Source organism: Microcaecilia unicolor, chromosome 7 (assembly GCF_901765095.1).
Source record: "Microcaecilia unicolor chromosome 7, aMicUni1.1, whole genome shotgun sequence".
NCBI lineage: Eukaryota > Metazoa > Chordata > Amphibia > Gymnophiona > Siphonopidae > Microcaecilia > Microcaecilia unicolor.
The window spans coordinates 251330488-251355174 of record NC_044037.1 but is presented as its reverse complement, the minus strand read 5'-3'; the positions used below and the strand labels follow the sequence as shown (position 1 = coordinate 251355174).

Below are 24687 nucleotides of genomic sequence, written 5' to 3'. Positions count from 1 at the left end.
TTGACTAGGGTCACTTAATCCAGATGGAAGGTGAGAAAAAAAAGATAACAGCTTTAAACAGAATCATAACAGGACATATTGGTACCAGCACTAAAACAGTTAATAACCATCCAGAGCAAAGGGATTTATCTTATGATATACAATAATAATAACTGTCATTGAAAAAAAAAGACAAGCATAGTTTGGGGAAAAGAGAGGACAAAAAATTACATTTGAGATCATTTAACCTGAATTAAAGATGTTCTATTAGCATAAATTCAAACCCCCTTAAAATCTGTCACACCAATCTTCAACCTTGGACTTAATTTCTCTTGAAATAAATTACTTCATGTTCTAGTGCAATAGTTTTAAGGTAATTAATTTATGGTCTTCCTCCACAGGAAGCAGAATTTCCTATTTTTATCATTACTCTGGTGACATTCATCACAAGATTAGTAGCAAATCAGCTTTCAAGATATGGGCTTATGTTTGTTTTCAAAGAAGGGGCTGTTGGTAGTAATTTGAAGGTTGCTGTGAAGCTGTGTGGCCTGGCATTGACAAATGGTAGCTGGCTACTTGAGGCAAATTTGATGTACTGTTCTGGTAAGCCGTCATATCTACTGACATTCCCATCTGTTGAGTGTAAGCTGTTGTGCCCACTGTTGACTGAAGACCTGAGCTCTGGTTTATATACGTGGGATTTGCAACTGTATCATGGCCAGTGCTGTAAAAGAAAACAAAATGTACTAATTTATAGTTAAAACAATAGCATATGTAAATGAGTCAAAAATACTGTGCACTGTGTGCAAGGAAGAGGGGAGGGAATCTTACTATAAACAACAACAGTTGCTTAATTGTAACAGAGGTTCTCCATAGACAGCAGCCACACACTTGCTAGTAAAATCTCCAATTGACACCCTCCTCCAGAACATTACGTTTTAAACTAAAAAGAAAAAATTACAGGGCAGCGTGCAGGGATTCAGCCTGTGCAATGTCAACCTATCAGAATCAGTCTGTCCAAAAGTCTCCCAGTGGCACCATCTCTTGCATAATAGAGTTTTTATTTATTTATTTATTATATTATTTATTTATTTATTTATTTGAGGCAATGGCAGAAGGATCAAGTGTGGCTATATTCTCCAGCTGTCTATGGAGAAACCCTGTTACAGGTTAAAAAAAAAAACTCCCACTTTTTTCGAAGACAAGTGGGCCAGGCAGACACCCTGACTGGTGAGTCCAAAGCTGAGGGCCATCCTGATTGACTACTACTCTACCCTATTTGACTTTATAGAGCGCTACTAGGGTTACGCAGCGCTGTACAATAAACATAAGAATGATGGTCCCTGCTCAAAGGAGCTTACAATCTAGAGGACAAGACGGACAAGGATGAGCAGACAAGCAATAATTTGGAGTAGACAATCAATAGTTGGAACAGTCTAGGTTACTAGGTACAATGTTAGGTTCCGAAAGCGACATTGAAGAGGGTGGGTTTTGAGTATGAGATTTGAAGATGGACAGTGAGGGGCTTGGCGTATGGGCACAGGGAGTCTATTCCAGGCAATAGGGTGATTGGGGGTTTGTTTGATGGCCTGAGTATAAGCGTGAGTGGTAGTTTTAATACACAAAATGAAAAGATAAACCTTGCTTTCTCATACCTCACCACCTCTCCCTCCACTAGTCCGTTCCCTCTCTCTCCTTCCCCTCATTCCCTTCCTCCTTTCCTGAAGTTACTATTGAGGAAACTACACTTCTCCTTTCTTCCTCAAAATGTACCACCTGTTCCTCTGATCCCATTCCCACCCACCTTCTTAATGCCCATCTCTCCTGCTCTTATTCCTTTTATCTGTCACATTCTCAACCTCTCACTTCCACTGCGACTGTCCCTGCTGCCTTTAAACATGCTGTGGTCACACCTCTCCTTAAGAAACCTTCACTCGACCCTACTTGTCCCTCTAATTGCTGACCCATCTCCCTCCTTCCTTTTCTCTCCAAATTACTTGAGCGTGCTGTTCACCACCGCTGCCTTGATTTTCTCTCCTCACATGCTATTCTTGACCCACTACAATCTGGTTTTCGCCCTCTCCACTCAACCGAAACTGCGCTAACTAAAGTCTCCAATGACCTATTACTGGCTAAATCCAGAGGTCAATATTCCATCCTCATTCTTCTTGATCTTTCCGCTGCTTTTGACACTGTCGATCACAGCATACTTCTCGATACCCTGTCCTCACTTGGATTCCAGGGCTCTGTGCTTTCCTGGTTCTCTTCCTACCTCTCCCTCCGCACCTTTAGTGTTCACTCTGGTGGATCCTCTTTTACTTCTATCCCTCTGTCTGTCGGCGTACCTCAGGGTTCTGTTCTTGGTCCCCTCCTCTTTTCTATCTACACTTCTTCCCTTGGTTCATTAATCTCATCCCTTGGCTTTTCCTACCATCTCTATGCTGATGACTTCCCAAATCTACCTTTCTACCCCTGATATCTCACCTTGCATCCAACCAAAGTTTCAGCGTGCTTGTCTGACATTGCTGTCTGGATGTCTCAACGCCACCTGAAATTAAATATGACCAAAACCGAGCTTCTCATTTTCACCCCCAAACCCACCTCCCCGCTCCCCCCGTTTTCTATTTCTGTTCATGGCTCTCTCATTCTCCCTGTCTCCTCAGCTCGAAACCTTGGGGTCATCTTTTGACCTCTTCTCTCTCCTTCTCTGCTCATATCCAGCAGATTGCCAAGACCTGTCGTTTCTTTCTTTACAACATCCGTAAAATCCGCCCTTTCTTTCCGAGCACTCTACCAAAACCCTCATCCACACCCTTGTCACCTCTCGTTTAGACTACTGCAATCTGCTCTTTGCTGGCCTCCCACTTAGTCACCTCTCCCCTCTCCAGTCAGTTCAAAACTCTGCTGCCCGTCTCGTCTTCCGCCAGGGTCGCTTTACTCATACTACCCCTCTCCTCAAGACCCTTCACTGGCTCCCTATCCGTTTTCGCATCCTGTTCAAACTTCTTCTACTAACCTATAAATGTACTCACTCTGCTGCTCCCCAGTATCTCTCCACACTCGTCCTTCCCTACACCCCTTCCCGTGCACTCCGCTCCATGGATAAATCCTTCTTATCTGTTCCCTTCTCCACTACTGCCAACTCCAGACTTCGCGCCTTCTGTCTCGCTGCACCCTACGCCTGGAATAAACTTCCTGAGCCCCTACGTCTTGCCCCATCCTTGGCCACCTTTAAATCTAGACTGAAAGCCACCTTTTAACATTGCTTTGACTCGTAACCACTTGTAACCACTCGCCTCCACCTACCCTCCTCTCTTCCTTCCCGTTCACATTAATTGATTTGATTTGCTTACTTTATTATTTTTTTTTTGTCTATTAGATTGTAAGCTCTTTGAGCAGGGACTGTCTTTCTTCTATGTTTGTGCAGCTCTGCGTATGCCTTGTAGCGCTATAGAAATGCTAAATAGTAGTAGTAGTAGTAGTAATAAAATGATTTCATAAAACTGCTTGACCAAAGGACATGTTTTAGGTTTCAGGTTGGTCCAGACAATAACATTTTGACAGTAAAAGATCATGTTACTTTTTTGCAGATATCTTAGATGGAAGCTATTCTGATGTTAACAATGGAAGTTGCTCTTGCTGTCAGTTGATTCACTGATTTTGGGCCCCTTTTACCAAGCTGCGGCAAAAGGGGGCCAGCGCTGGCGTCAGCACGTTTTTTTTACGTGCACTGAGGCCCCGTTTTACCGCAGCAGGTAAAAGGTAGGTCTTTCTTTTTTTTTCAGGAATTAGCCATGCGGCAAGTGAAGCACTTGCCGCACAGCCAATTTGGGAGGGGGGGAGCCCTTACCGCCACCCATTGAGGTGGTTGTAAGGGCAGCGCACAGCACTGCCCGATTACCACCAGGTACACACCAGCACTACAAAAATAAAAATATTTTTGTAGCACTGGATATGATGGCGTGCTGCGGATGGGAACTACCGCCGGGCTGCTGCGGTACTTCCTTTTTAACAAGCGGTAAGCCCGCGTTGAGCTTACTAACGCTTTGTAAAAGGACCCCTCAATTTGGTGGTTGTCTACCTGATTGAAGGTAATAGAAGGAAATACAAAAAGCAACCCAGCTGGAAAGGGTTCATTTAAAACTTGGTTTTCCCACAGCATGTAAATTAAAAATAAATCACTGAGACAACTTCCAAAGTGCTTTGGTTGATCTGAGGTAGAACAGAAGCACTTGTCTACAACCTAAAGAATGTAGAGCTGATTCTGATGTATGTTCATGTGGCCCTGGAAAAAAAGATGGTAGTACTATTGAACTGTTAGAGATGGAATTCTAGTGCAACTTTAGGGAGGAATTTTGGATAGGTCCAAAGAAAACTTATAAAACTGTGTACAGAAGGTAGTAGACCGGTACTTGAATCAACCAATTCATCTGGCTGTGGCTATGCAATGAGAAAGATGGTTTTCTACATTAGGTATTTAAAGGAAGTTAACCCAAGGGTTCAAAGGGTTATTGCATGAGACAAGAACGATCTATATTGAGATCCCAAGCTAGAGAAGGAGTCCATAGAGGAGGTTCAGTGTTCATGGTGCCCCTTGTGAATTTTGATACTAAAGGATGCAGAGCAATGGATTTTCTATCTATGGTATGCTGTTATTGCTGAAAAAAAATAAACAGTCACAACAAGGATGACAAAGGAAAGGGCAGCTGAGTGAAGGAGTAGCCTAGTGGTTAGTGCAGCGGACTTTGATCCTGGGGAACTTGGTTCGATTCCCACTGCAGCTCCTTGTGTCTGCGGGCAAGTCACTTCATCCTCCATTGCCCCAGGTACAACATAAGTACCTGCATATATGTAAACCGCTTTGAATGTAGTTGCAAAATACCACAGAAAGGCAGTATATCAAGTCCCATTTCCCTTCCCTTTCCCCACGGGAGCGGTAATAACGCCTGTATCTGTGGTAAATCGAATGCCTACATTTTTACCATTATCCTCCCGAGTATAGACCCCTCTCTGCCCACCCCGCATGATGTCATCATTCCCATCCGAGCGATACGCAAGAGGAGGACTTCACTTACTCATCAAGGACTGGGCTGTCTGAGGCGGAGCTAGCGTGATGCATGCGTGAGCCCAGTCCAGGAGCCGGAGGAACATTATTTGTGAAGAAGACCAAGGTATGGTCCCGGTCCCATAAATTTCTTCTCCCCCCTCCCCATCTATGTATTGTAGGCTGGGAGTCCTTGGTACTAAGTACCGCAGTAGCTCTGCCACTCCTATGATCACACAGGGCCACAGAAAATAGGGCTTCCAGCCAGCTGAAACTTCAGGTTTCAACGCAGGAGCCACATTTTTCTTAAAATTTTCTTTAAAGTGTCTGGTTTCATTTAGAGGGAAATTGCTCTGTTTCTCTGACCCCATTCAGTTAGAAAATTTATTTCCTACTCACTAATGCCATGGAGGAAAAGTAATTCTCACATCGAGGGCATTTGTAAGACACCAGTGACCTCAGTGCCATGCACTGATGAGGGGTGATGTCGATGTAACTAAGTCTATGCCGGGTGATCAGCATTGTAGCCCTTGGCACTGAAGAGGAGAATGAATTCTTCCTCTTCTTTGGGTAGGACCTGGACAATGACTGATCCCAATGTCCCTCTACTGATGCTCAATGTATGGTCAAGACACTTTTGACATCGATGCATTCCCACGACTCACTGAGACCGATGCTTCTGAAGCTGATGGCACTAGACCGTATCGGTGTCAAAAAGCTCTCCTTTCTCCTTTTCTCTTCCATGAATCCCTCTCTTTCACATCCAGAAAAACAGAATACAATGAGAAGGGTCATGGTCAGATCCCAAGCAGTGCAGGAACCAATGGCAAGTATCTATTATGAATATGGTCCTTTTGTACCAGGAACACCTTTTTGAAGCTGTTAGGGGTCTTTTTTTCACATGTCATCTGAAAAAATAGTCACATTAAAATTATATGATTTGATGATGAAAAAAAATACCTGGATGGGAGCCCAAGGCATGAAAAAAGGCCCTCACCAAGCTAGCAATGTGGAAAAAAGAAAATTTGAAGGATGGCTGGTAAAACCTACTTAGATAGGTCTAATGGGGGGAAACAGAGACTGCACAACAGTGACAGGACTTACACACAGGCGAAAAAAATATTTCGCTAACTTCAAGAATAAACACTGAGGCAAGCACAATGCAAAACACATCTGATCAGCTCCTCGAAAACCAAGGAGTCTCACATGACAGTGAAAGGCAAGAACGGATGCACATGCACAGTGAGGCCCAAGCCTCCAAGAACCCCCCCCCCCCCCCATGTGGTTGTGGTTGAGCAGATTAGTGGGGAAGAACTTAAGGGGGTCTGTGAGCAAGGGAGCTGCATCTGTTTGAAAGGGAGGGCGGGGCAGGAAGTACTTTGGGGGCAGGAGTCGTGAGGTGTGGAAGGAGGGAGAATGGGTGGAGCCTGGTGAACTGGCCATTGGTTAATCCGGAGGGTCAAATAACTGGTTGGTTAATTGAGACTCTACTGTACTTGATATTTTCAGGTATGTTATATCATATTAAACTAGCTAATAGCAATACATTTCAAAGTCAAGCAATATCTCTCAACAGGTTTGCCTTAAAATACAAGGCTCCAGAAGGCAAACAGTCAAAGATATTCTTCGACATCTGTCCTAAGCATTCTAGTAGATGCCTATGAACTCTCCAAATATGAAATTCCTAGAATACTATTAATTTATCTTAATTTTAAAGGAAACAGCAAAAAAAACAAAACATGAAAAAACAGGATAAATATTTCTTAGTAGCTAAAATGATTTAAGAAATAATACCTTAGATATGGAGGCTGAACATTCTGACTGGCCACTGTTGAATTTATGGTTGGAGGCAAGGACCGCAAAGGGCCGATCTGGGAATCAGGTCCTAGACTGTATCCTTGGGGAGGAGGGACCTGCTGAATTTGATGAACATTCTGTACCATATAGTTCCCTCCGTGTGGTTGCCCCACATATACCTGTTTACACAAACAGAAAATTCCACATGAAATAGTATAGTGGTTTACGTTAGACCCCAAGTGTAATGGCTAAAGTATGACATGTTAGCACATTTATTTAATCTATTAGGTTAGCCTTCAATTAAATGTCTAAGACTTGAAGGCATTTATCTACCTTCATAAAAACAGGCAAAAGCTGACATTGTGCACAGAGTTATAGAATAAACCATGGAATTAATTTTTTGGCCATTTCTCAAGTATCACAAGACTTACATTAAAGGCAATGGGAGAAGGTTCACAAACAAGAACAACCTTGCTGCGTAGACCAATAGGAAAAAACAGAATCAAAACCCCAATTCACTGTGGGGCTAGTGAAAGGAAATCTAAAGTAGCAATGTTTTAGGGTTCTCTTTCCCTAAGGAATATCTAAAACTATATTTTAATGTAGAATTCACTTTCTTTTGTAGCTTTGGTCTTTCTGCAAGTGCTTTGTTTTAGTAATCCTTTAAAATATTCCTTTACGTTTTTGCCTACTTTATATATATGCATATTTTGAAACAAAGTAAAAAAAAAAAGTAAATATCTATATGTTGGTATATATTTTCTAGTCATAAGGGACCCCTTACTTTTCTTCTTCCACAGCTGATGGCTTATCTGCCTGCTACTTCATACTAAAAATACACATAAAAGAAATAAACCTTCAAACATATGTTGGAAATCAAGTTAGATTGTCTTCCAGTCATTCTTTCACATCAAATCTCTGTACTTTCTACTATTAACTTAGGAGGAAAACTTAGGGGGTCCCCCCCCCCCCAGACACATAGGCACATCAGTTTTGAACTACTACCCAGCTACCGCATGGCCCAGGCAGTAATTTCACTTTTTATGTGCGTCCACATAAAAAAGTCAGGTGTGCAATGCTACCAGACTTACCAACCTGAATCTCCACTACCCCAGCTGCAAAGGACTAAAATATAAACTAACAAATGCATCCATTTTCTCCTATATAAGAACGCAACTATGGAATGCACTACCAAAATCCACAAAAACAACACACAACATAACTAATTTCCGAAAATTACTAAAAACCAACCTATTTATAAGGCGTATCACAAAGATCCATCCTAAACACCAGAGAACAAAATTCATACCAGAACTGCACAAAATGGAACTCTCTATCCCTGACTGTTTAAGCTAATTTATCACGATTGAACTATAACCCAATACCTTTTATTTCTTATTACGAAAATGAATTCTCTTTACTTGATTGCCTAATCCACTCTGTCACCTGCATTATAACTATGTATTTCTTATTCTGGAATTGGTGATCACCATCATGGAATAATGTACGCCACATTGAGCCTGCAAATAGGTGGGGAAATGCGGGATACAAACGCTACAAATAAATAAATAAACTGAACGTTAATCGGCATTGTATGCACGTAGACCATTACTGCCCGGTTAATGTGTGAGACTTTACCGCTAGGTCAATGGTTGGCGGTAAGGTCTCAGACCCAAAATGGGCACATGCCAAATTTATTTTGCCGCACATCCATTTTCGCCCCCCCCCCCCCCCAAAGGCCTTTTTTGCGGGTGCACTGAAAAATGGACCTGCGCACATCCAATATACGCGTCTACACCAGCACAGGCCATTTTTCGGCGCACCTTAGTAAAAGGACCCCCTAATGCGACAGTTCCAATTTTGAAGTAAAGTATACGACAAAAACAATCAACTTAAATTTTTCACAGCATTCCAAGTTGTTCTAAAGAGGTATAAAGTTAGCACTGTAGCTTTTACAGAGGTTTTAAATATAAAAGGCCAGTAAAATAAATAGACACTACATTTTATGCTCTAACAGCAATGATAATAAATATTATTGTAATGAATCCTGTACATATATAGGTAATATGTCCCTTGTAGGATACTACTTAATTGCTATTGTATAGCTAAGCCTGAACAAAAATAATGCTACTTGACTAAAACCCTCAATATAGTTCCTGTTGGATTGGCTGCAGGCAATTCCTTTTATAGAATAAAAAAAGTAAAAAACAAAACAAAAACCCAACAACAAACAAACACATGGCATCAATACTTGAATTGATATTAGATAGGTAATCAGTTTATTCAGGGCTGTAGATAAGTCAGGTTCAATGGGTATTGAGTAGCTGCACATCATCCACATAGATGTAAAACCGAGTGTCAGGTACTCAGGACTGAATTACCTAAATTTCCAAAAGCAATTTAAAGTATTATTTTTTTTCACACGTGTTTGGAGATCAAACTTAATACTTGTGACTATTTTAATGTGTTTGGAGATCAGAAGTTATTCTTGTGATTATGGATTCTTTTGAAATTTATGGATTTATGTATTGATGCCATGTGTTTGTTTGTTGTTGGGTTTTTGTTTTGTTTTTTACTTTTATAAAATCTCTTTTTTTCTTAGTACTATATGAAGTTTTTATTAGTTTGGTTTTTTTTAAGAATGTGTTGTGTTCTTCAGGGATTATTCTTGAGTAGTTCAAGCAGACTATAAATTTTAACAAACGAAGGGCCCTGTTTACTAAGCCGTTTTATAGGCACGTTAGCGTTTTTAATGCGTGTTAACCATGTACGTGCGTTAACCGTGTACTTGCTTACAATATCCATAACTGTAGGCGCATTAAAATTGCTAATGCACCTTAGTAAACAGGGCCCAAAATAAGGTAGGCAAGTCAAACATTAAAATGCTATTAAATTAGAGATGTTCACAGGGTAAAGTTTTTTTGTGCATTTTTTGTGCATTTTGCCTTTTTTGACATGATTTTGATTTGTTTCACTAATCTGTTTTAGGGATAAATTTTCAACAAGTGTTAATTTGTAGGTTTACGTATATGTGGAACCTCCTCTTAAATTCAATGTAGAGATCAGAATTGTGACTTCCAGGTTGGGATGTGTGCTCAGTTTCAACGGTATTTTTAAAAAGAAGCGCTAAACAGAAATCAAAAGATTACTGAGATTAAGGCCAGGAGGTTCCAGCTTTATTTTGCCAGTGCTCATGCACTGCATCCCAGCATCGAGTCAGAAACATAACACAGAAACACAGAAAAAGACAGCAAATTAAGGCCATATGGCCTAGCCAGTCTACTGAGTTTAACAATACCTTCCTCTCCCTCAGAGATTCTTAAATTAAAGCACTGTTCTCATCTCTACCACACTGAAATGCTGCTCCTTGCATCTACCACCCTTTCAGCAAAGAAACATTTCCTGAGATTAATTGAGTTTACTCCCTTTCACTCTCATTCTATGATCCTTCATTCTGCAGTTTGCTTTCCACTGAAAAAGACCTACTTTCCGTATGTTTATACAGAGATATTTACATGTCTCTTATATCTCCCCTCTCCCAACTTTTTTTTCTACCAGTGACTTGAAGAATGATCCTACAAACATCACATGCCTACATCCTGTGCTCCTATCCCAGACTCCAGTTATCAGCCAGGCAAGCTCATGAAAATCTTATACTCCCCAAAATTTAACTTTTACTCTTTTGGGATCTTGCCAGGTACTCGTGACCTGGACTCCTACTATTGGAAACAAGATACTGGGCTTAACGGATCTTCGGTCTGTCCCAGTATGGTAATGCTTAATGTTCTTATGTATGCAATGCTTTACCAAATGACTCTGTTCTTCAATGCTTCACATCCACCCAAACTTCCTATAAAAATTTCACTTCTACAGGTCTCAATTTCAAATAAGAAATATATCAAAACCTCAAGTAGAAAAAAAAATACCCTACAATATGTGAAAGTCACATCAGGACTTGTAAATGTTCATTCATAATGTGATGTGGGGCTCTCATGTTAAATTTTACCCAGAATTACAAATTACAGGGGTAACTGTTATCAATAGAAATCAAACAAAATAAAACATGGAAAAGAAAATAAGATGATACCTTTTTTATTGGACATAACTTAATACATTTCTTGATTAGCTTTCGAAGGTTGCCCTTCTTCGTCAGATCGGAAATAAGCAAATGTGCTGACAGTGTATATAAGTGAAAACATTCAAGCATTACTATGACAGTCTGACAGGGTGGGAGGATGGGGGTGGGTAGGAGGTATGCATAGGGACATCAAAGCATATCATTGATATTCTAACAGGATGGGTGTGGATAGGTGAGGGGTGGGGTGATCAACAGAGACATACAGCTTTATGGTTTATAATGGGCTAGGAACCCCAGATCCTTGTTAAGTCCTTTCTGTTGGGTGTTAAAATATTCAATCATTCTGACTTCAAAGGTCTTACGTTCTTGTATGGTTTTAAAGTTACCTTTCAGGATTCTCACTGTGAAGTCACTGGTACAGTGTCCTGGTCCTGTAAAATGTTGACCAACAGGTGTGGGAACCCTACTGGCACCAGCATTGTTCATGTGATGTCTATGTAAATTGAATCTTGTCTTAAGCATCTGGCCTGTTTCTCCAATATAGCATCCTTCGTTACATTTTTTACATTGAATGATATATACCACATTGGAAGATGAGCAAGTGAAAGATCCCTTTATGTTGAATAGCTTTCCTTTGTGGATGACTTTGGGGTCCTGTGAAATATTTTGGCATAGTTTGCAACTGGATAAATTACAGGGAAGTGTGCCCTTCTGTTCCTTTTCAGTCTGTGATGGAAGTTTACTTCTGATTAGCTTGTGTTTTAAGTTGGGTAACTGTATAACTGCATGCTTACTTCACGTTTGGAATTTGCTGTGTTTTCAGAGAGAAAGCATGCCCATATTTTCACTGAAAATTAACCCAGAAGAAAAACCTACACACATTTATACCTGATAACTTTTATGGATAATTGTTTTTCTGATGGTAATATTACAGTTTATCTTCTTCAGAGTAAGAAATTTTGCACTCCTGTATTAACTTGGTTAACTGTGATGACATGCAAAGATTACAGGTGCCAAAAAGACCCCACTTAAGCAGTATTCAATAAGCTGCGTCTAAAGTTCAGCACAGTTTACAGAATACACGCTTAAGTGGAGAGTCACGCGTAAATTTAGGCATGGCCATTTACACCAACAAAAACATGGTGCAAATGCCTGCATCTAAATGTACACATGGAGCACCATTATTCTGTAATTATACATGAAACTCAAACCCACGCCCCCATTCCAACCCGAAAAGCCCATGACCCTCCCATTTCCATGCTCCCCTTTTTTGAATGTGCATTAATTTTAGATGTGAATCCCGCTCCTAACTTTATGTGAGTTAGGCCCAATTAAATCTAGTTAGTGCCAATAACTGCTTGTTAAAAAGTCAACTATTGGCACTAATTGGCTTGTTCAATTAAATTGCGTGTGCAAATCGGGAACGCACTTAAATTTGTGTGCGCAATTTTTGGCAAGCTTTACAGAATCAGGTCAATGTGTGTAGCTCCAAACCTTTCCACCAGGAATGCCCCTACAGCAGGTAAAAGTAAACACAAAATGGCATTATGCATGTCCAAGCAAATTTACAAAAAGCCCATTTACACGGTAATGTATTTTAGCTGCAGAGATGGCTTTTAAAATTGCCCTCCCCTATGCCTAAGCTTTTCACAGACATTTCTGAAGGTATTTTTGATATTACCTTTGACATACTGAAATCAAAGCACTGCAATAAACTCTCACTTCATTCACTTTCCTGGTACGTTTTGCTCCCATTACGCTCTTACACCCCCATGGTTATCAATTACTCAGTGATAATGTTAAATGACATACTGTGAGAGTGTGTCATCTCTCAATTTGGCAGCCGCTATGCTAACCATTCTTTGTTAATGAAAGCAACAAAGTAAAATGCACATTTTACTTTTCCTGATTTGTCCCCCACACCCTCCTTCATACATTCACACTTGTAGTTGCAATTTATAACTTTTCTGAGAATGAAAAACCTCCAGTCAAGTACCAAGAGGCCTACATTTTCTCAGCTCAGAGTTCAGCATTTCTTCCTGCTGAATTAATAGAAACTACCTTCCATACTGTCCTAAAGAATAACCTTACAAAGAAAGGCACACTATTAGTGTAAAAATATGAAAAACCAATAGAAAGAATTATCTGCTATACTAATTTTTTTTAACAAAGGATGTTTGTGCAATTCTATTATTTTCAAGATTAAGCTGTAATTGTGCAACCCTTAAACAGATCAAGTATCTACAAAAGTACCAAAGCTTTCCAATATTGTAATTAACCAGGACAACCAGCCAATTCCAATGTGAGTTTTAAATATTTTTTTTCCAGAAAAGGCAAACTTCACATTTTTTACAGCAAAGCTCTGGATGTCACACTATAAAAAAAAACGCAAAAAAAAAAAGGAAAAAATAGTTATATGTAACATTTTGCTAATTCATACAAACGTCAACGGTGAAAGCGTTTCTAAGGTAGTCCCCTTGTTAGAACTTATCAACATGGGCTACCATTAAGATGGGTTATTTTCAAATACAAAGTGTGTACATAGGGGAAGGGGGGAGCAATAGAGCTTTTGGAGGGTGTGGCTTGGAGTTATTACCATTCCGTCCGATATTTAAAACAAAAAGGCCGCTAAAACAGCACTTAAGAGCCTATCTGGCGATGTTTAGCACCGGATAGCCACTTAAAGATAGCCATTTATATCGCGCAATATAACCGGCTATCCCACGATTTTTAAAACCTGACCGGCCACGTTTGGTGGCCATATTTGGCCGCCACAATAGCTAGAAAAACTTTGGCCAGTCTCATTTTACACGGCCAGCGCTGAACATCAGCGTAGCTGGTTAAAATCGAAACAGCCAAAGTTAAACCAGATATTCAATGCTGGTCACCGGAAACGGACCAGAATTGAAAATCCAGGTTTAGCGCTGACCACAGAAGACAGCACGGCTGACTCACACGGTCTGAAAATTGGGGCCATTATATTTAGCTGGCCTCAGGGCATATGTTCCAGGCGGGTAGTCTTTTCACTTTTGAGATTACTCGGGTTGTGGTGCGAAATTGCTCCATATGTTACTTTCTACTTTGTTGTGTATTTGGAAACATAAAATCTCAATAAAAACTTAGTTAAAAAAAAAAAAGATGTGTTATTTTACTGCTAACCCAGGTTATTATAAGAAGATCTCGCTGCATAAAATGAGACCTGTGCTATAATAGCACCAAGTTAAATAACCCGTATTAACAGTAGTTTACATGACAACTCCCCCCCCCCCCCCCCTTAGACATCTTATCCTCACTGAAGCTTTGTTGGAAAATGTCATGCTGCAGAACACTTTCTGCCCATTTATGAGTGCTTCATTACTAGTGTGCTCTGAAAAATACTGAAGGGAATTATTAACCCACAATATCAAAACTGTACAACTGAAAACCTATCGGCCAAACAGTTTACACACAAAATAAGTGCATTTGTTTAGTTTAGTATATTTGCACTTGGTATGCTAAACACGAATCAAAGCGGATTAACAGCTAAAATAGATAGAAAAGAACTACAATAATAAATAGGAAAGCCAAATAAAAGGAAATTAAGGTATAAAGGGAGCAGAGAGCCTGGATGTCTCCTGCTCTGGCCAGTCCATCGATCAAGTTATGAAACACCATCAAAAGCCTTGGATGTTAGAGAGAGGGACCAGTGAAAAAGAAAGTGGAGTGTCGAGTGGACTCAAGTGGAGGGGTAGTTAAATGATTTTCAGTGGAAGAGACTAGTGAGCGAGAAGATCTGTAAGTAATGATTAGAGTCAATAGGTAAGAGGGAATACCAATACAAAGGAGTGGCCTAGTGGTTAGAGCACCGGTCTTGCAATCCAGAGGTGGCCGGTTCAAATCCCACTGCTGCTCCTTGTGATCTTGGGCAAGTCACTTAACCCTCCATTGCCTCAGGTACAAACCAAGATTGTGAGCCCTCCTGGGACAGAGAAATATCCAATGTACCTGAATATAACTCACCTTGAGCTACTACTGAAAAAGGTGTGAGCAAAATGGAAATTTAAAAAAAAAAAAAGGACTTTATGGGTTATTGTCAGAATCTTGTATTCGGAAAGAAATTGGGAGCCAATGACACTGTTTTAATAGGGGTGATATGTGATTGAAGCGGCAGACACCTCAAAGAACATGGAAGGTGGTATTTTGCAGTGTCTGAAGGTTTTTGAGAAGGGCAGGGAGACCAGAGTAGGAAACATTGCAGTAGTCAAACTTTGACATAACCAGAACATGAGAAGTTATGTACAAGCATCTGTATCTAGGAAAGGACAACTGAGCATAGGGTGTGCAGACATGCGAAACAGGAGCATACGACAGCAGCAATCTGTTGTGAAAATGAAAGCTGAGAATCAAAAAGCACCTCAGGGTATTTAAAGGACTCTACTAGACGAACAGGAGTTTTACAAATTGAGGGGGTGAGTCGCCTGACCAGTTATCCAGAGAGCAACTGATTTGGAAAGGTTAAGAACCAAACCAACAGAAGTTATCCAAAGGTCAACTGAATCAAGACAGATTCACAGGGTGGAGAATCAGGAGTGTAGTGGTTTTGGGTGGAAATCAAGAGAATATTGTCTACATTCATATAGAACCTAGTTTCTGCAGCCTGGATTAAAACTAGCTGGGGGCAGGGCAAGGAAGATGTTAAAGAGAAGAGGGGATAGCACTGACCTTTACGGAACACACAGGTCCCAGAGCGGAGCTCTGAAGTGGTCACAGGAGTGCAGACTTTATACTGATAGTCTGCAAGGAAATAAGAGAACCAGGAAGAGACTGAGCCACAGATGTCCTAAAGAATTAAACGTGAAAGGCAGACCAAGTCGAACGCAGCAGTCAGAAACAGATCAGTAGTACAGCATCACCATGGTCAAAAGCAGTATGGATGATAATTTCAGTGGAATAGCCATGATGGAAACCAGATTGTGATGGATGAAGGATGTTGGATGCCTCAACATGGTGAGCAAGTTGAGAGAAAAAAAAGCTTTTCAACAAGTTTAGACATAAATAAATCACGCCTAAAAATTTGGCACAAAAATGAAATTCACCTCAGCGAATTCTATAAAGTAGACCTTAATTTAGGCGTACTTTTTAGAATAAGCCTAAATTTCTGTGCAGTTTATAGAATACACCAAACGCTGGTCCGTGCAACTAAATTTAGTCAAGGGCAGTTATGCCAAGTAAAACCTCATTTAAATGCTGACACCTAAATTAGGCACAGACCGGATGCATCTATAACCACATGCATAGATTTTAGAAACACCCACAACCCACCCATTCCACACCTATGGCCATGCCTTTTCACCTATTCGACTTAGAATTTATGCGAAGCACATTATAGCATACACTTAGTTCTCATGTAAATTCTAATTAATGCCAATTAGTGTCAATAATTGTTTGTTAAATGGAAATTATCAGTGCTGATTGGCTTGTTAATTAGGTTATGCACATTGTTATGAAATACACTTCGATTTCCACATGGAAATCTTGGTGCAAAATACAGAATCCGGTGGAAAAGGGATATTAGAAATAGGTCTATAATTTCCAAGATCGGTGGTTTTCAGTGATGATTTTCTTGAAGACAGGATGAACAACTGCACTTTTCCATGAAGAGAGACAATGCTGGCTGAGAGGCTATTGGGGACCATACTAAGAAGCAAAGGCAGAAGTCCATGCTTAGGTATTCCAATCCAAGAAGAAGGTAGGCTATCCAGCAGACAGGTAGTTTTCCTAAGTAAGGTGTAAACCTTGATTAGAGCAGTTAATGGCAGAAGATTGAACTGCAACCAAGAAGAATGAAGAGGGGGATGAGTTGGGGAATTGGGAGGCCGAAGCATAGGAGATAAAGGGGGGGGGGGGGGGGAGAAGGACCTTGATTTCAAACAGGGGATGGAAGAAGGGTGGCCAGAGCACGTTCAATCTTGTGGTTAAAAAAAAAAAAGGGTGAAATCAGTTGCAGACAATGATGTAGGGACAGATGGCTGGGGGCCCAAGAGAAAAAAAGGTGAGATAGTACCTGGAGGAATGGTTTTGCTTGATCTGGAGAGTCACAAGTGAAGAATAGTATTTTAATTGAACATGGATGGTTTGAAAAAACTGATGGTAATGGTTGAGATCTGTAGGGAGCTCGATATGCGCCACATCCTTTCGGCTCAGGGTAGTTGCCACTTGGCTGTAAATCACCTTGGTACCAAAGTTTACTGGCTTGATTAGGGGCTGGAGTAGGACAAAATGGGACAAATGGCTTAAGTGAGGACTACCATTCAGTTACTTGACTTGCAAGGGGGAAGGTCAGTAAAATTCTATGGGAACAAGCAATTTAACGTCCAGAAAGGGTGGTGCAACCTATGGAGCAGGGTGAGAAGTCTAACGCAGAGAAACAGTAAACCAAATTAAGAAATGGTCAGATCAAGGTACAGGAGAGGCCATAAACTAAGAAAGACAAAGGGGATCAGAATGGTGGGAGACTACCAAGTACAGAATATGGCCGGCTTTATGAGTGGGAAATGAAACGTTGCTGAAGTCGTAACTTGGAGAAGAATGAAAGAAAATGTCTGTCAATAGTATATGTATTTGTGGGGAGGAGGGACTCCAAGCAAGAAGACTGAAATCCCCAAAGATAAGCAAACTGAGAAGCACAAGGTTATGTCAGAGACATTGAGCAAGACAGTCTTGCAAAGAAGCATTAGGTGAGGGTGGAGAAAAGGTGAAGAAAGTGAATCAGGGCAAGGTATTGAGGCATAATAGTAGGGATTGTGGGAAAGGAGAAAGGTCAGGAACCAATGTAAAAAAGGGAAGGGAAGAAAGAGCTATTTGGGAGGGAGCTAATAGAATGATAAATCACATAAGACAAAATTCTCTCATAATGACTTTTAAAAGAAGTACCATAAGAGACTAAGTTGATCACAGGCTGAAGAACTCATCCTCCAAACCTGGCATTAGCCAATGACCATTTACATTAGCCAATGACCATTTAACTATTCTGTAATATTTAATGATGATATACAGTGGATTCTGGTTAATTGGGACACCGCTTAATCAGGATGGCCACATATTTCACCCAAAACCTAGAGAACAGAAACAAAGCACAGTTGTAAAGGCGTAACAGTTTCGCTTATTTGGGCAGTAACATACGTAAAATGTCATCGATACATCCCCAACCCCTTAAGTTTATATGGGCTGCTCCATTTCTCCCAGTGACTCCACTGCTGGAAACACACCAACCTAAAGACATTCGGACATATCCCCCTTCCCTCACAATTTGCCCTACTACTACTACTATTTAGCATTTCTATTCTTCCCCATTATCTCTTGTAGGTTTGCTGTATTAGTTTCATTACATTGGCGCCTGCCTCTGTGGTGCATTGTAAACCACATTGAGCCTGACATTGTTGGGAAACTGTGGGGTACAAATGAGATAATAAATAAATAAATAGTTTCCTGAAGATTTTTGTTAATAAAGACTTTCTTGGACACCATCTGCGAGAGGTTCTGTTTTTCACTACTGTTTTATGCCTGGCTTTTTCCTGCAGTGGAGTTCTTTTCTTCTGTTGGTGACTGCTCCATTTGCATACACGTGCTAATGTGGGGTGTGATGTGTTCCATCTGTGGTGTACAGTTACTGCTCTACAGATCTGTGCTGATTTTGCCCAGCTACAGTCAATGAAGAGAGCTTGTCAAGGTACACTTGACTGATATCTCCAACTTTAATGCTGTTTTGAATGAGAAACTTTTCTTTTAATTTATACACATTTAAATATTTTATTTTCCTTTATTTCATATTTTGTGTTATCAAACAAATGTAAAATTTGAAATTAAACCGTACTGTTTTGTTTCTTCCACAGATTTAATCCCATATAATACCTGGTAAATAGATTTTTGAAGGTCATCAAGGCCTAAGATTTAACAATGGTTTGTGACAAGATGTCTTTCTCATGATTATTTCTCTTTTCTACTTCAACAGCAATTTTCATAGTGTCCACATAACTGCAAAGTCTGTGGATACTCTCTAACCATTTTCAAACTGAAAGTATACACAAACATTTAGGTTAAAAAAAAAAACGCTTAAAGAAAAAGCATACACTTTGTTGTAATCCTAGCCCTAACTCCTGCTCCAGGACATATCCACAAACACAGGTTAAAGTATACAAGATCACCATGTGTACTTTTGCCCACAAAAAGGGTGGGCAATATATACGTCTAAGTTCCAATTTTACAAAACCAGGGTATACACATTTAAAACTGAAGAATTGCAAATGATAAAGGGGGAATGGTCTGGGTATGTTTTGGGTGGGGGTAGTGTGGGCCTAAACAATGAATGTTTATTCCCTATTTCAGAAGGGGAATAAATATCTACCTCCTAATAGACTGATGCTGGAATTTACACCTGCTATCTAGATGTCTGTTTCAGAAACGTACTCCTAATGAACAGTGCTCTACTACATGGATTAGGGAAGACTGCCCCCTTAATCTCCCAGTGCTTGATGTTCCCACCAAAAGCCAAACTGGAAAGAGACACTAGGCTCTGTGACAGTACCAGGAAAAAATAAACATCTGCATTTCTAAAATGGCTAAAATAAACATTTATGTTCAGGCACATATGGTTGTGTTGTGGAATAGCAACAGACATTTATGTGTCCGTTTTGACCCATTAATATTTTAGATGTTCATTTTTGTAAAACAAATGTTCATGCCGCATTTAACTAGTTTTGAGATATGGTTAAAATTTAATGTGAAGAAAGTGCAGAGTGATGCACTTGGAGAGTAGAAACTCAAATGAGCTCTACGTGCTAGGGGGCAAGAGGCTGATACGCATGGACCAGGAGAGGGACCTTGGGCACTGTTACCTTTAAACTGAGGTGTCATGTCGATAGTTGGTGTACTAAAATACTAGCGGAACTTGAGACATCCTGGCCTGAACATCCTTTCTAAAATGCCACTCCACAACACTATTATTGTTGGTTGAGTTTTGGTCTTTTGGATGATTTGAGGGGGGGGGGGAATTAAAGAAAACATTGACTCCACAAATGAACTGCAATATAAACCATAAAGTCCATTTATGAAGAACACCATTGTTGCCCATTAGAACAATCTCACTTTCATTCTTTCGGATGAAAATTGATTTTACTAAAGCAATCTGCCTGGATGTTCTGATGGCCTTGTATGTATATTAGTGAGAAACATAAACACTGTTCTGCCTAAGAGAAAGCAAATGTGTTTACCTATAGTAAATGCTCTCCTAGACAGCAGAATTTATCAGACACAGTGGGCGGTGGCAGGACTGAACAAGCTCTCTCAGACCTCAAAGCTAATGTGATATTCTGAGTAGGCAGTCAGTCATTCTTCTGTGCAGCAGTCTCCTCTTCTCATTCAGTTAAAGAACAGAATCACTTCCTGGAGAGGTGAGCAGGATTGTGTCTCTGATTAATCCTGCTGTCTATGAAGAACACTTGTTACAGGTAAGAAAAACTTTGCTTTCTCTGCCAAAAAGCAAGATTGAATCAGCCACACAACTAGGTAACTCCCAAGTGTGTTGCCATGAGTGGGCTAGACTTGACCACTTTCAGCTCAGCTCACCTAAAAGAAGCTGGTCTAGCCAGTTTTTATGGGGGAAAGCCAGCGGCAGCAGAACAGAAAAACAGCCATTGTAAGTGCTGGTTTTCTGCCAACCACTGGACTTGAGGGATGCTCCCTCCTCTGCTGCCACCGGAAATTGCATCAAGCCAACCAAAGACCTCCAGCAGTCATTTAAGACCAGAAGGTAGCACTGGGTCTCCCAGTTGTCTGTGCACTGAAGGCTCTGCAGTGTCCTGCTCCCCAGTACACAGACTTCCTGTTTATGTGGGGGCGGAATGCTGCACATGGCCAAGAGGTCCTGTGCTGTTTTCTGGTCTTGAATGGCTGCTGTAGGTCTTTGGACAGTCTGGTGACAGCTGCAGGTGAGGGGCCAGCTGGGCCACAGTGATGGGAGTACACAATCTCTCCCCAGAATTTCTTCACACATGTTGCTGGCAAACCTCTAGAACAGTAATTCTGTTCAATATCTGCACCATGCAGCTCTCACTGAGTTTGAGCTATGAGCTGCCTAAAATCCCACTGTAGTCTTACACATTTAAAAATGAAGACAGAGAGCACTTCAGACTTACTGCTAGCAAACAAATCTTTTCTGGAGATGGGAAGATGGTAGAACGAGAGGACATGAAATGAGATTGAAGGGGGGCAGACTCAAGAAAAATGTCAAGAAGTATCTTTTTCACAGAGAGAGTAGTGGATGCTTGGAATGCCCTCCCGCGGGAGGTGGTGGAAATGAAAACGGTAACAGAATTCAAACATGCGTGGGATAAGCATAAAGGAATCCTGTGCCGAAGGAATGGATCCTCAGGCGCTTAGTCAAGATCGGGAGGCGGGGCTGGTGGTTGGGAGGCGGGGATAGTGCTGGGCAGACTTATACGGTCTGTGCCAGAGCCGGTGGTGGGAAGCGGGACTGGTGGTTGGGAGGCGGGGATAGTGCTGGGCAGACTTGTACGGTCTATGCCAGAGCCGGTGGTTGGGAGGCAGGGCTGGTGGTTGGGAGGTGAGGACAGTGCTGGGCAGACTTGTACGGTCTGTGCCAGAGCCGGTGGTTGGGAGGCGGGGATAGTGCTGGGCAGACTTATACGGTCTGTGCCCTGAAGAGCACAGGTACAAATCAAAGTAGGGTATACACAAAAAGTAGCAAATATGAGTTATCTTGTTGGGCAGACTGGATGGACCGTGCAGGTCTTTTTCTGCCGTCATCTACTATGTTACTATATGATGCTGGAAGAAAACGGAAGGGGAGATTAAAAAACTGGAGAGGAAGGGAGAGTCAGCTTGAATAGGATGGGGGTGGGGACAGGATGGTGGAAATTCACAGGGTGTCTGCCACTTTGGTTATGGCGTTGGCTGTTACATTGAACTTTTGTTGACAAACTAGCCCTCACTTAAACAGCAAAGGATGATGTAAAGCTGTGATACTAGAGCAGACAGAATTTGAGGAGTGGTGCAGTGGTCCCTTGACCTTCTCCCAGAAAAGGATGGCACTTGTACAAGTGGCAAGTGCCAATTTGGCATGAATGTGTTCCCTAAGCCCTGAAACTTTAACCAGGCAAGCATTCAGGCAGTAATGATAGAGGCAGAAATCCTTGAAGCAGTCTCAAATGTACCATAAGCTGAACAAGTAAGAAGAGTAGCACATTCATCAGACTCTGATGGAGGGAGCTTAGTTTGTGCTATAGAAGGTGTTTGATATCCTTTGCACTTTTTGGATCATGAATGCAAAAACTGCATTATATAATGTTGATGGGAAAGAATTTGTGCAGCAAGCATTGCGCAGGGCTGCACAACTTCTGTCCTCAAGGGCTGCAAACCCAGTTAGTTGGGTTTTCAGGATTTTTCCAAGATTTTTACAATGAATATTCATGAGATCTATTTGCATGCACTGTCTCCATTGTATAAAACAGAACTGATGCCTATTTGTTGTCAAAATCCTGAAAACTGAACTGGGTAGAGGCCCTCAAGGTTTGAGGTTGTGCATCTCTGGCATGAAGTCATATCTTCCAGTCTGTCTAGGAGTTTTGGATCCTTTCCAAATGGGCTGAGATGGTTTCTGAACTTTCCAGCTTTTTTCAAAGCCAATTCAAATACCAGGCGTGAGCTGTAGTTTGGATATCAGGTCTAATGTTTTAGAGCCACAGTGTACTGAAATCAGAGTCTGCTACATACAATTTTGCTGATCCAGGAGGAGTCTGTGGAACGGAACTGCTTACCCTGTGAAACTGACCTGTTCTCAGGGAGAGATCTTCCCTACAAAATTATGCTGCTTCACACTGTTTGCTCTGGGGAGTCAGATAGCCCAAAATACAGCAGCCCAAATGCCTAGATGTTATCACGATGCACCTATAGAGAGCATACAGGGGCCCTTTTACAGAGTGACGGTAAGCCCAACGCGGGCTTACCCCTTGCTATTCCGGGATTACTGCCAGCCCAACACAGCCACTGGTGGTAGTTCCAGGTCGAGCGCGCCATTTCCAGGGATTTAAAAAAACCTGAAATGGTTAGCGCTGTGGTAACCCAACGGTAATTGGGCATCACCACGCCACGGGAGCCCTTATCACCACCTCAATGGTTGGCGGTAAGGGCTCCCCACAGCATGGGCACATGGTAAAAGTCTTCTTACCACATGGCCATTTTGTTTTGGTGCTTTTTATGAGCTGCAGTAAAAAGGGCCCTAGCACATGTGAAAAACGGCCCCAGTCGCCACCGCAGGGCCCTTTTTCCTACAGCTTGCTAGAAGAACTCCACGGTGCCTCCAGTCAAAATACCAGCAGGAGTTTCACGCCAAGGAGCTGGCTTAAGGAGCTCATCCCATGATAAGTCACTTGCTATGGGGATAATAAGAGGGCTTTTCTATAAGGACTTTCTACTTATAGGCCCTAAGAAGCACCTATTTGGGGCCTAGTCTATAAAGGAAAGCAGGCACCTACTTTCCTTTTTAGAATACTAGCTAGATAAGGCACCAAGAATATTTGGTTTAAACTAACAGTGAACAATGGGAGAATGGGGAAATCTGATACAGGATGGGGGGTGCACAATGTTTTAGGATGTCTGAGAAGAGTCATAAAACTGGAAGAGATTAATATGCTTAAGTCAATTAAATATGGGCTTGGTCTCAAGTCTGTAGTGACACACAACATGGAGAGGGAGGGGACAGGGGATTAGGGGATTGGGAGATACGGGAATAAGCTGGTAATGATCACCAAGGTGGTTATGAGAAATTTAGGATAAGGAATAATGTGCAAGAGATTTGGGGGGGGGGGGGGGGGGGGGGAGACAAAGAAAGAAGAGAAAATAACTGGGCTTGCTTTGGCCTTTTGTGGGACAAATGTAAGATTTTATGATTTAGCGAGTTGTGTGGTTATTTTTGTAGTGTTGTATTCCCATGTTATTGTTATTTTTAATGTTTTTATCTTTTATGTAACATATCTTGTACGTTCATTTGTTTCCCACCTAGATTTGTGGATAGTGCATGCTAAAAGATTTTTAAAAAATTGTGTTCCATGTTTGGCATTGAAATATGGCTTGTATTGAAAATGTTGTACAAAAAGAATTTAAAAACTGGGGTGGAATATTCTGACTCTCTATAAGGTAGCCTGACTGTGCAATGTCTATTCCCCATCTGTGTGTAATAGATTTCCCCATGTGTTGAAGAATTTTCACAGTCTGTCTCCTAAATGGGGCAGCTGCACTGTAGCATTAGTCAGCGCTTATTGCTGGAGTTGGGTTTTGTTTGCTGAGAAAACTGCTACATAAATTTGATATATGAGGAAAATATTTGCTGATCCTCTAATGTCCAAAATATTGCTTCTTTTCTGAAATTTACGTTGAAGCCTGAAAGACTGAGCACATTGCTTGGGTTTACTGCAAAGTTAAAAAGGTTGTTTTTGGCAATCTTATCTAAGGACCAAATAATTGATTGTCCCTATATGAAAATACTCAGCAGATAGAGCTTTGAAGAATAATCAGATGATCAACATTTCATACAGTTTTCTGGTACATTTCTAGCTGAAATATTTACAGTGAAGACTAAATAGAATGGTCAACAGAGAAGCTTTCTAAATCATTTCTGAACCCAGTAAATCAGTCCTATTTAAGTTATGTACTGCCTTTATATTTAAACTAGTAAAAAAGCCCCGTTTCTGATGCAAATGAAATGGGGGCTAGCAAGGTTTTCTTCTGTGTGCAT

At 41.1% G+C, this 24687-nt stretch overlaps 1 protein-coding gene across 1 annotated transcript in view; it reads right to left on the bottom strand.

Moving 5' to 3' along the window:
• Window positions 1-462: 462 nt before the first annotated feature.
• Window positions 463-24687, bottom strand: part of STAM2 (signal transducing adaptor molecule 2) — a 102333-nt gene continuing 78108 nt past the window's right edge. The window contains exons 13-14 of the mRNA XM_030209276.1: window positions 6818-6999; window positions 463-703 (exon numbers count right to left, since the gene is read on the bottom strand). Of these exons, the coding sequence (XP_030065136.1) occupies window positions 475-703; window positions 6818-6999 (411 nt within the window). The 3' untranslated portion in view covers window positions 463-474. The remainder of the gene's footprint in view (window positions 704-6817; window positions 7000-24687) is intronic.